General features: G+C 42.0%; 1 protein-coding gene across 1 annotated transcript in view; it reads left to right on the plus strand.

Moving 5' to 3' along the window:
- Positions 1-11,695, plus strand: part of SLC18A2 (solute carrier family 18 member A2) — a 40,477-nt gene extending 28,782 nt beyond the window's left edge. The window contains exons 11-16 of the mRNA XM_043926035.1: positions 96-174; positions 343-394; positions 1,268-1,331; positions 3,194-3,313; positions 3,455-3,588; positions 9,273-11,695. Coding sequence (XP_043781970.1) covers positions 96-174; positions 343-394; positions 1,268-1,331; positions 3,194-3,313; positions 3,455-3,588; positions 9,273-9,377 — 554 coding nt within the window. The 3' untranslated portion in view covers positions 9,378-11,695. The remainder of the gene's footprint in view (positions 1-95; positions 175-342; positions 395-1,267; positions 1,332-3,193; positions 3,314-3,454; positions 3,589-9,272) is intronic.
- Positions 11,696-12,127: the final 432 nt, after the last annotated feature.

Below are 12,127 nucleotides of genomic sequence, written 5' to 3' on the forward strand. Positions count from 1 at the left end.
GCTCTCATCACAAGCGTGGTGCCTCACAATTATTAGTTTTTCTCACACGTGACTGATATCTGTACTGATAAGGTGTCCCTTTCATAAATTTACAGGCGTGGCTTTCTTGCCAGCTAGCGTCTCTTATCTCATTGGAACCAATGTTTTCGGGATCCTTGCACACAAAATGGGGAGGTAAGATGAAATGAAACAACTCAACACTCACTCTGTTACGGTAACGTGCTTACTTCAAAAAACCCCAAGTGTTTCTACCTTCGCTATTTTGATTCTGTTTTGATTTCCACTGAAAACCTGGATGGGGGGGACAATCGTTTCTTAATGTGCTTTTCTGTGTTTTGACAGATGGCTTTGTGCTCTTCTAGGAATGATAATTGTCGGAATGAGCATTTTATGTGTGAGTAAAAGATGACATTTGAAAAAAAAAAAAGATGACATTTGGCAGGTGGAAATAACCTGTAAATGAAACTGTTGCTTTGGGCAAGAATCACCAACAAATATGGCAGTTTGAAGTTTGTTGACACTTAGTTTTATTAATCTTCCCTTTTCTTCTCATTTTTTTATCATGTTAAAAACTGCGGACAAGATGCTCCAAAGGGTTTATCTTTATTTTATGTCAGTTGGAAATTATTTAGAATGTTTTATTACATTGTTTTTATTTCACCTTGTTCCCCCTCCCTGTGCATCTAAAACATTACAGTATCTTGAACACTTTAGGGCAACCAGCCAGAAACAATAGCAAGATGTTTTTCTAGAGTAAAACATCTTCTACCAAAGGCTAATATCTACCCCAAATGAGACCTTCTGGTTTTTTAAAAAATGGAGTATGGGCACTTCCCTGGTGGTCCAGTGGCTGAGACTCTGCCCTCCCAGTGCAGTGGGCCTGGGTTTGATCCCTCGTCAGGGAACTAGATCCCACACGCCGCAACTAAGCGTTCGAATGCTGAAGCTAAAGATCCCGCGTGCTGCAACTAAGACCCAGTGCAGCCAAATAAATAAAAATAACTATTAAAAAAATGGAGTATAGACTAGGCTGAACTTTCACATATGGAAGTGAACTAGCTTTTCATGGTGGTCACAAAACCCATTTCAACTCTATTAAAGATTTGGAGGGTCGTCTTTTGCCCAAACCCCATCTTGCCCCCTCCTGCTACTTCCTCCATAAGGGGACACACATACCAGGTCAGAGAAACCTCTCTTTAAGACTTCCTATGATAATTCAGAGTTGAATAGCATGTTCTTTTGGCATAACATGTATTTCCTCTTACAGATTCCTCTTGCAAAAAACATCTATGGACTCATAGCTCCCAACTTCGGAGTTGGTTTTGCAATTGGTAAGTCACTGGAGCCTTGTGCCTAAATTTAAAACTTGGGTTTCCCAGTACCAAGAAAGAGTTCCTCAACTTCCCTGGCAGTCCAGTGGTTAGGACTCTGCACTTTTACAGCAAGGGCTTGGGTTCAATTCCTGATTGGGGAACTAAGATCCTGCATGCTGCACTGTGTGGCAAAAACAAAACAACAACAACAAAAGAGTCCTTACTTGGGCAGACTTATAGTTACTCAATAATAAAATTTCTAGAAGCTTGACAGGAGACTGTGGCAGCTTAGCTCATGTACAGTTTGTAGATTGTCCACAGATATTGGCTTTCATGAACTAGTCATTTATTTCCTGAAAACCAGTATTGTAAAAGCCTGATATTTACAGAAGCAAAATGATACTCCACTGCTGAGCCTGGGCAAACAGGAGAACTGCTTACTCAGAACCCATCTGTTTGGGCTCATATCTGTGCACAGACTTTCTCATATGAGGCTGGGGGACAAAGGCTTCACATGTAGTTTTCAATAAGGTTTGGTACAGAAAAGGTTACTGATGCATTGATGACCAGCTGTACTGTGGGAATTTTCACAAGCAAAGGGGACAAGTCTTTGTAGCAGTGTGAGGCACAGTAAGTAATATGTTAGGAAAAATCTCATTCATATTTTAGATAAATAGCACATGCTTGTTTCTCATTTATAATATACAGATTAATCATGATAAAGGTGAACCTGTCCAGGGTAAAGGCAGAAGTTGGATCTTTGGTACAGTAGCGAGGATGGAGCCTTTGCTGACCCCTTAGACCAGGCTAGGTTATCCCAGCTTATGTGCATACGTATACACATACACATACATATATGTATACATACACACAGCTTCTCACAGCACATTCATAGCATCACTCACAATCATAATTTATTTCAACTCTTTGCTCTGTTCGTTATCCCAGCACCTTGCACATCTCAGGTGTCAGCACATACTAGTTGAATGCAAGAAATCTCCCTTACCCTCCTGCCTCTGTGGAGGTGTGGGTGAGGGAGCTGACATTTGAATGCCTGCCAGATGTGTTCACAGCCATCATCTCATTCAGCCAATCATTATCATCTCCATTTTATCAGTGGGGAGAGTGACGTTCAGAGAGATAAGGCACGATGATGCTAAGCCAGCCAGGGGTTTGGATTTAGAACTCCGAATACACGTGTCCTTTCTTTATGCTTCCTGTTCCCTGACTATTCTAGAGACCAGAGCTTCTAATACAGGTCTTGGCAGTGGTGATGGTTTTTGGTGTTTTAGCCAACTAAATGAGCAAACCTCTTTTGATTTTAGTTTCCTGAGTAGGACCGGGCAGTCCCTCATACTCTTTCCTGTTCTGGTTCCTTCTGATTCTCTCTATGCTTTCCGACTTTAACTCTCATAATTTAAGAGTGAGGCCAAGCTGTGGGTGGGGAGGAGGCTGGGTGAGGCATGTAGTGTACCCACTCTTTGAGGGCAGAGGACAACGTGGACCAGAAAATAGTGAATCAGGAAAGCACCCACAGGAGACAGGCTCAGGGTTCACACAGCCGGTAACCAGCATCCCTCTGGGTCTGCAGAATGGCAGGCAAGTCCCTAGAGGACTGCGTGCCATCTCCCAGACAGTGGAGGACACGATGAGGCAAGGCAGGGAACAGGCAAATGGTAGTCTGAGTTCCAGTCCCAGCCTCAGGCACCTTTGGTCTGTCTTCAGTGAAAGGTACATTGTAGGGAGTTTGCCTCAAGACTTGGCAGACAGCAGTGAAGAATCTTGGCAGGGTTGTAAGGTTAGGACACAGTCATTGACATTCAGCCCACTGTTGGTTTCCATCAGTTTTTCTGTAGACTGTGTTCCCTGACTGTCCACAGGCATGGTGGATTCATCAATGATGCCCATCATGGGCTACCTGGTCGACCTGCGGCACGTGTCCGTCTATGGGAGCGTGTATGCCATTGCCGATGTAGCATTTTGTATGGGATATGCCATAGGTAAGGACATTGGGTTTCCAAAAGAACTTTTTTTTCTCAGTGCAAACTAATAATGCCTACTGAAAATTATTTAAACCTTTGCATCTTTGTGCCTACAAGACATTTAGAGAGAGCTTTATCTAATTCTCTGTTTCCTGAAAGGTCCTTCTGCTGGTGGGGCTATCGCAAAGGCAATTGGATTTCCATGGCTCATGACAATTATCGGAATAATTGATATTCTTTTTGCTCCTCTCTGCTTTTTTCTTCGAAGTCCACCTGCCAAGGAAGAAAAAATGGTAAGAAAAATTTTAGGTTGCAATTAAGTGTTTCTTGATCATTTTAGCATGGTCTTCTGGCTAGTGCCTTATGGCTTGGTTCTAAAATATATTTCTACTCCTTTTGAACAGAACTCCCCAAATATAAATGGTAAGAGTTCCTTTTTAGCTTATACTGCATAGAGCAGATACTTCTTTGACTGTATCAAGCATTATGTTTATACATTTGAAGAGTGAAATAATTTTCATACCTAGATTAGCGATCAATATAGCTCTTCTGTCAATCAAATATAAACATAGATTTATATTAACAATTAAACAATTTAATTTTCAAAGATTCTTGAACTCTTGAACATAACTTTTTTGCCTCCGGTGCTCACTCCTAAGATCAACCTTTTTTGGTCCTGTCTGCTTTTCTCTTAACCCTTACCATTTTCAGTAGTAGTGTCTTAGTCTTTATTGCATAAGAGTCTGGAGATGGTTTTGATGTAGGTAACAGACACTTATGGAAAAACATTGTTTTATGTACCTTTGGGCACATGTGAGCACATCTTTATAACGTTTAAGTTAATAATTTCATGACCAGAATCCTAGCTATAAGCGAGATATAGTATTGAGTATAAAGTGTTCCCCTTTTGAACAAATTCAAACTTATCGATTCTAAATTTGAATTTTGAAATGCATCAGTCATTTTATCCTTTCCAATAAGTGTTCATACCTGGCGGTGCTGCTGCTGACTTTTTTTAAATATTCGATGCTGATGGACACTCATCTGGTTGAAAGAAGAGGGCCTTAGATTAAGAGTGAATGAGAGAAGCAAGGCCGGGGTAGGTGGTATTTTTGTGTTTAGTAATGGATGTAGGTTCCCTTGCACTGTGCTCTTGGGAGTACATCAGAAGTTCTCCATGACATTTGAACTGAAATGGGTTTTAAGGCTTTGGCATTTCTTAATTGCCCCTTTCATGACCTTCCCCAAAGAGTAGGTTTAAAGACAGACACAGACCCTGAAGTTGAGTTGTATGTAGTCTTTGTTTTGGGCATTTTGGGCATTTATTAATATGTTCAGTATATTTAAGAAGTGTATCCAGCACTGAGCACTGGTCTTGTGCCCTTTATTATATAGGATTTAAGTAGGTATCTTTGAATTACTCACACCTATCTGACTCTTCCTCTTTTGCTGACACCTCCCCAGCTCTGAACAACTTTCTCATCTCTCTCAGGGCACTTCCTGCTTTCCAGCCTGGTCATCTGAGTTCCCTGGCCACCTTTGTCTGACCCTGGCAGAGTACCTTGGCCCCCATCAGAGTCAGGACATTCTCTGTGCAATCCCAGAAAATAGCTCTTGTTCTGTTGCCACCGTATCAATCTGATTAAGGCTGAATGAAGATTACTCCCAACCCTATTTGACCAAAAAAAAAGAAAAAATCACCTACAAATGATTCTGCCACCCAGGAGACTGTATTAGACCCAGGAGGTAGCACAGGGCCCTGGAGCCGAGCTGTCTGTCTCACAGGAAGACGATTTAGACCTGACCTCACAGGGTGGTTTGAGGATTCAATGAAGGAGTTCCAGTGGAGTGTGGCCCCCATATCTGTACACAATAAATGCTCAATAAGCTCTCAATCGTTTCCACATAACCCCACCCTCCTTTCTTGTCTTACCTAGCTCTGACGTACTCTGTCAGCCTGGCGGTCCCTCCCTCAGTCTCCTCCCCTTCTTCTCTCTGGGAGATGAGAACGCTCATAACCCAGCGCTGCCCACTGGGCTTCCCTTGCCGAGCAGCGGACGTTAGTGGCCGCGGTGTTATCCGTTTGTCAGTAGCAGCTTTGAGGGCTTATCTGAGGTCTTGGAGGAAGTGGGTGAGGTCAGGGGACCAGTTCCCGCTCTGGGGTCCACACACAATGCGCAGAAAGCCTCTGTGCCTCTCCCCACATTCAAACCAAGACTTTAGTTCATTTAAAAAGAAAAGTGCTAAAGGAAATGGAAGAGACAATCCTGAAAGGCAAAGTGATAAGGAGGGCCAGGCTTCCAGGAGCTACTTCCACTGTAAAATGTCCCTTAATAAGTGCCTAGCAAGATGAATCATTGAAAACCAGAGAGAATGTGTGTCTCCCTGCCCATAATTGATGCCTGTAATTGAAGGCATCACGTCAGATCCATTTGAGGGGCACGATGGTGACATCGGAAGGTGGCAGCCAACAGCCGCTGCCTACTCACTGTGCAGGCAGGAAGCAGCCGATGGCACCGAGTGATGGGAGGCAGCCAGGGCAGGAAGCCGTGCGAGCCAGGGCGGAGAAGCCATCGATTACCACCCACTTGAGAAGCGTCAATACCAAGTGCCGGCATTCAGGATCAGCAGTTACCAGGCGCAGGGGACGGGAGAGCCAGAAGGCGTACAAACCTTAGCAAGTAATTCCTTCATTAGGAAGCCTTCTGATTAAGTGGTGTGTGGACTTAAGCTCGAAATGGAAAGTTCGAGTGCCGTTTTATGGTTCCCAAGTCATCCAATCATGAACCAGTTTGTGAGCACCTGAGTGTTGCTTTCATTTGGTTTATTGGATTTCTGTTTTTTTGCTTTGTTTTGTTTTAAATTAGTGTTATCAAAACAGGCAGAGAGAAAAGCCTGTTACTCTAGTCCCTCTGCAGGTATAAGAAACACCAGCTCTGTCATTTGAGGGAACTGCATTCCACTTACAAGAGATTGGTTGTAGCCTCTGGTTCTCAGAGTAGCCAGTGAGGAAACTGGGTTCTGGAATGGACTTTTTCAGGTTAAAATTTTTTTTAAAGATAGGGCACATTTCTTAGGTCTCAATGGACATGAGTTTGAGCAAACTCCACGAGATGGTGAAGGACAGGGAGCCTGGCATGCTGCACAGTTCATGGGGTTGCAAAGAATCACGACTTAGCGACTAAACAACCACTTAGGTCTTACTCTCCAAGTTTCTAATTGTTGCTCAGACAGGAAAGTAGGCTATTTGAGGACTGTAGCTTGCTTTTACTGGCTGATCCTGATGCAAAACCATCACTTTATTAAAAAAAAAAAAGATAATGTGGTAAATAAGTCTTTTCTAGCACACAGGAGCCCTGGTATCTTTCAATATCTTGAAGCCTGGAACTCTTACATTTTAATACTTTGACGGTTTCACTGTCCTAGCTTCGTATTTGTGTTATTTTTACACTTCACTTGGTCCAGCGTGTTTTTACTGCTTTGGAAATCCTGACTCTACGGTGTCTGATATGAAACCAGGCATTTGGTAGGACTGGAGCTCAACTCTCAGGAACGGGCTTTGCCCTGAATACAAATGACAATCCCCTGCACCCGCCTCTTTTATACTTCACTTGAGGGTCAAACACACCTTTCTCCCCACAGCAGTGCATGGACGGCTCTAATTACCAGGCTGCTCCCCAGGCCCCTCTGGATGCGTCCCTCATGCCCGTGACTTACCCACTTGATGCTGTTCATTCCTCTCTTTTCGTGGCACTTTTGGACTATTACATGCCATCTGGCTTAATCTTATATAGCTTAAAAAAAAATGGCACAATAAATCTTTCAAAAAAGTGTCCAGAAGGTAGTAAGCTAGGTTTTAAAAGTTACAAATGATCTTTTAAGAAAGAAAACTCCTTTACCTGGTACAGGTAGTGTCAGCAAATCCAGTTTGGCTAATTGTAAGTTCTGTACAATGCCAAATCATTGGTCTGACTGAACTTCTTCCCTTGCAATGCAGCTTTTAAATTGGGTCTGTTATGTGCCCAGTGCTAGGTTCCAGAGGTCCTTAAGTCTATAGAGTGTATGGTATGATGGTGGACTAGCCAGGGGAGAGGCCTTTGTGGTAAGGAAGAAGGATGGCCATCCTTTCCAAGGCTGGCTCTCCGCCTGTGGGCCTGAGGGTTAATAAGGCCTCTTGCCTGGCATTCAGGGCCCTGCAGTCTGGGTCTGATTCGGCTTTCCCACGATGGTCTCCTTGTGCCTCAACATCAGATCTGGGGGTCAGGAGGAGGGTTGGGGAAAAAGGCAGGCTGCTTTACATAATGCCCTGCAAGCTTCAAATCCACCCCTATCTTCTCCTGTGCTTTCCCCAAGCACTTGAGACTCCCAGTAAGCACTCTGCCCACGAACCCTGTGGAACCGTCACTTGTGTGCAGTGAGGTTCTGAAGTTGCTGGGAGAGGACCTTAAAGGCCTGAAGCACACATCTGGTAGGTGCCCAGTAAGCGGTCATCAGCTGTGTGGCCCTGCTTTGTCCCAGAAGATGCCGCACGTAAGTCGGGTGGTGTTTCTCACAGCACGCTGACACCAGGATCACTAAGGGTAGGAACCTGGGATTCGATGTTTAACCTGCCCCATTGAGTGATTCTTGGGCACGTTTCTTTGAGGATTGTGACTCCAGGGGCAAGACATGGAGCTCTTGATGGCTAAAGCTTGTGTGTACAAGCACACACCCATGTGGGAAGAAGGATCCTGCTATCACTTTAGCTACTTACTTTTTAAAAATTGAGCTCCTCATGAAGTCCATGTATCAATTCACTTGGCAGGAAGCATAATAATAATGAAAAAAAAAAAACCAAAAAACTAGAGTTGAATTTGCAGCTGACAATTTGAGCTGGCAGCCTAACTTAGAGTCACGGAAGTCCTTATCATCACAGGCCACATGGCAGATCATTTTAGAATTTCTTGGGAAATGATAAATGGGTTAAGGGCTGAGTGGAGACACAGCAGCTTATCAAATCTGTGGGACAAGAACTGGGAGGAGCAGCTGACAAGTGCCAAGATAGGTTGCAATAGGCCAACAGAAGATTAATTTAATCCAGATAAATGTTGCCATTTAGATTTTCAAATGCACAAAAAGGCACTGGCAGGATAGCTTACGTGGAGGAAAACTGAAAGACGTGCCTGGTGACAGAATCCATTTCAGTTGCACCCAATGTCATGCTCTGCACCCCTGGCTGTCCTGTGGAGCATCACCAGAGCGGACATTGGCACAGGCCGCCTGGGCTCGATCTACCCCATTTAGCCAAGCATCTCTTGGTCAAGTTCTTTGACCCTTATGCCTACACAGAGGGTGATCAAGCTATCACATACGTGCTTGGTCCCTATGCTTCCAGGAGGAATAATGACTATAGCGCTTATCAACTGAAGATGTTTATCAACTGAGGATCAATTGATCTTTAAAAAGTTTTTGTTACAAGGGAGCACATAGAATTTTTATGTGTATGAGAGAAACATACTTTTTATTAATAAAACACACTTGAGCAAGAAGAGGCCAGCCAGGACTTGGGAAGACGTCCTTCCGAGATGCCATATTTTAAAAGGTAAGGGCCCTGTGATGCTTAATCCAGGGAAACCAAAGGGGCCGTACCTGTGGCCTTACTAAGGAGGATCCCCCCACCCTAAGTATAAACTTAACCTAACCTGCATACCCCTTTCTTCATAGCTTACAGGTTCCTCCAAATTGACTTAGGGTCCCTGGCAGATATAATAGGAACACTGCAGAGACTGCTTCTGCTGCCTCCTACCGCCTGGAATTTCCACTCTTTAGAATGCCAGGTCTTTCAGGCCAGGCACCTGGCAGTTGCACCAGATTACTGGTTGGTTAATATTGGGTGGTACTGTAGGTAGTTTTCAAACTACTAATCCTGTCTTAACCAGTTTCTGTCTTCTCTTTATGAACCAGTGAGTTCATGTATCTGCACTCTGCTCTCTTTTAGGCTATCCTCATGGATCACAACTGCCCCATTAAAACAAAAATGTACACTCAGAATAGCAGCCAGTCGTATCCAATAGGTGAGGATGAAGAATCTGAAAGTGACTGAGACCCTGAAAAGTCCTCCAAGTACCTAATTGTATAAAACAGTGTTTCCAGTGAAATGACTCATCCAGAACTGTCTTAGTACCACTCATCCCTGGTGAAAGTCCATACAACCAAAGGTTCTTTCTTTTCCATGGTTATGATCGATTGCCAACGGCCTTATAAAGAAAAAGCAGCTTTTCTAGGGGTTTGTATAAATAGTGTTGAAAACTTTATTTTATGTATTTGATTTTATTAAATATTATACAATATATTTTGACGAAATATAGTGTAAATCTATAAATATTTGAATCCAAATCAAATATAATTTTTTAACTTACATTCACAAACACCTGGGCAAAAAAAAGTCTTATATTTTTTTCTGAATATTGGTAATGAGTGTTTAAAGCACACATTATCTCCGAGACACTTCCAACAATGAGAAACTAGAAGGAAGTCTGAAAAACAGAGTCAAGTAAGACGGCGTATATTATGTAGTGACACTGAATGCTACTGAACTTGGAATTACAGTTGACCTGGAACAACACAGGGTTTGGGAATGCCAGTACCCCACACAGCCGAAAACAGTCAGCCCTTCGTATCCATGATTTCACGTCTATGGATTCATCCTACCACGGGCCACGTAGTACTGCAGTCTGTATTTGTTGAAAAAACTCTGCATGTAAGTGGACCCATGCAGTTCAAATCATGTTGTTCAGGGGTCAACTGTACTATCAATATATTCATGAGGCAAAAGCTAGTTATCTCAAATGCAGAAGAACTTGAGTCAATCATCTTTCAGATTTAATCCGTGAATCTCAGCTGGCATTAGTTTTCTATGTAATCACCTGCCTGGAAGCGGATGGTTGTAAACTATATGTTTACATGTCTTGTGGTTGGCAGCAAACATTAAAGTCAATAAGGGTAAAACAGTGAATATTCTGAAAGCAGAGAAAAGCACCCAAATATATAATTATGAACAACTAGAAGCTTTCCCTTTCAGATACATACTTGTCTTACTGGACGACAAAAGATTGAGAATAGAAAATCCTTATACTATTAGGATTGTTTAAGCATGATGAGATATATCAACATCTAGCTGAAGTTTTAGAAAAGAAATTTAAAAAGCTAATAGCTGCTGTGATGTGAAAAAAAAAAAATCAGACTATAATTTTCTTTTACCTGGAAGTCAAGTGTTTTCTAGGGATCTGTTAATTTTTTTTGATACTATTATTTTAGATGAAGATGAAGGAGGAATAAAACTATCTTGGATCGTGTTAGGAAAACAGGTGAAAATAATAGGGTGGTCAGGGCACACTCCCTTTCACATGCAGGAAAAAACCCAAACATCTAAAATTGTCTATGTAATACTGTATCACCTAGCGCTGTGTGATGTAGTTTTTCTGAGCATGATAACGTTGCTGTGCCTTTTCGATGTAAGTACTGTTAGTGAACACTGTCCGTTTACATAATTTTGTATGATATGAAGATAGTGTGGAATGTCTTAAAAACACTTGTTCATTCTGTAGTTCTGTAATAGTAAGCAAAAACTACCTAATGTCAGTTTCTTTGTAAAGCTAAAATTTTTTCTGTTAACTTAGAAAGACTCTACCTTTTACTTCCCTAAGAAAGTAGCTAATATTTCCTTTCCATTTTCTTCATGAAGCTTTTTTGTGGGGCTTTGATCTGAAGTCTGGTTTTTTAAGTGCATGTGTTGGAAGCAAACTGGCTTCCTACTCATGTATTTGCATTGGGCGACTCACACAAGGCCTCTGCTTTGCTGGAGGTGCTTCTGTGGCTGAAGTAAAAAAGCGGGATTGTTCTCTACTTCTTTAGGGGAGACCCTTAAAAAACAATGTACTACAAATCAGTTCTCTTGGAGGGTTTGTAGTTCTCCCCACTCCTAATACTATATAGCTTTTAAAATTTTTGCCTGTAAGGCTTCAGTCTCTTCAAGAATGACTGGCAGCCATGTCTGCTGGTGATCCCTAGAGATCATATAAAAGAGAAATGTTTTTCAGACATGTTTTGAGAGCAAAAGGGGGAAAACTGTATCTGATGAGGAAAAAACCTGAAAGGTCTTTCATATGAATAATATTCTGGGGTGGGTAAAACTATGAAAAGAGGGGCTGTTTTTAAATGTGTGTATCAGAACAAAGAACACACAGCTCTCTGAACTGTTTATTTTTTGAGCAGAGGTGGTTTTTATGCTTGTACCTAGCAAAACAGATACAAAAAATTTAATGAGGTAGCAATGAATACTCAGTTCTTTCTTTTGACTGCTAAGTGTATCCACCTACATTCTGTTTTAGCTAGTTTACCTAATAAATCTTCTGAACACTACTGTGCCTGTTGTTTTCCTTTGTTAACCAGATAATATCATCAGAATAAAATATGTGAGAACATATTAACTGTGGATATTCAATTAAAAACTATTCTTTTTTTGCTTGCAGACGTCAGGTAAAATCTACTCCAGACTAGTTTGAACCATATTTTCTGGCTTTGCAAAATTTGTTTTAAATTGAAATATGTAACTACCCACATGGTGTCAATGTGGAATCAACCAGTAAGTTATCCTTGCATCTCTAAAGCTGTACTGCTTTCCTGATCGCTATGAACAAATAACTATAGTTGACAAAAGTAACTAGGACATGCAGCCACTTTACACAGCAGATCCTCGGCCATGGAAGTACCATAAAGTCTAGGATATGCTTGTGTGCATCTTTCAGGGGTGAGAATCCATGGTTTTAAACAGATCTTAAAGTGGATCCACAG

Source organism: Cervus elaphus, chromosome 15, assembly GCF_910594005.1.
Source record: "Cervus elaphus chromosome 15, mCerEla1.1, whole genome shotgun sequence".
Lineage (NCBI taxonomy): Eukaryota > Metazoa > Chordata > Mammalia > Artiodactyla > Cervidae > Cervus > Cervus elaphus.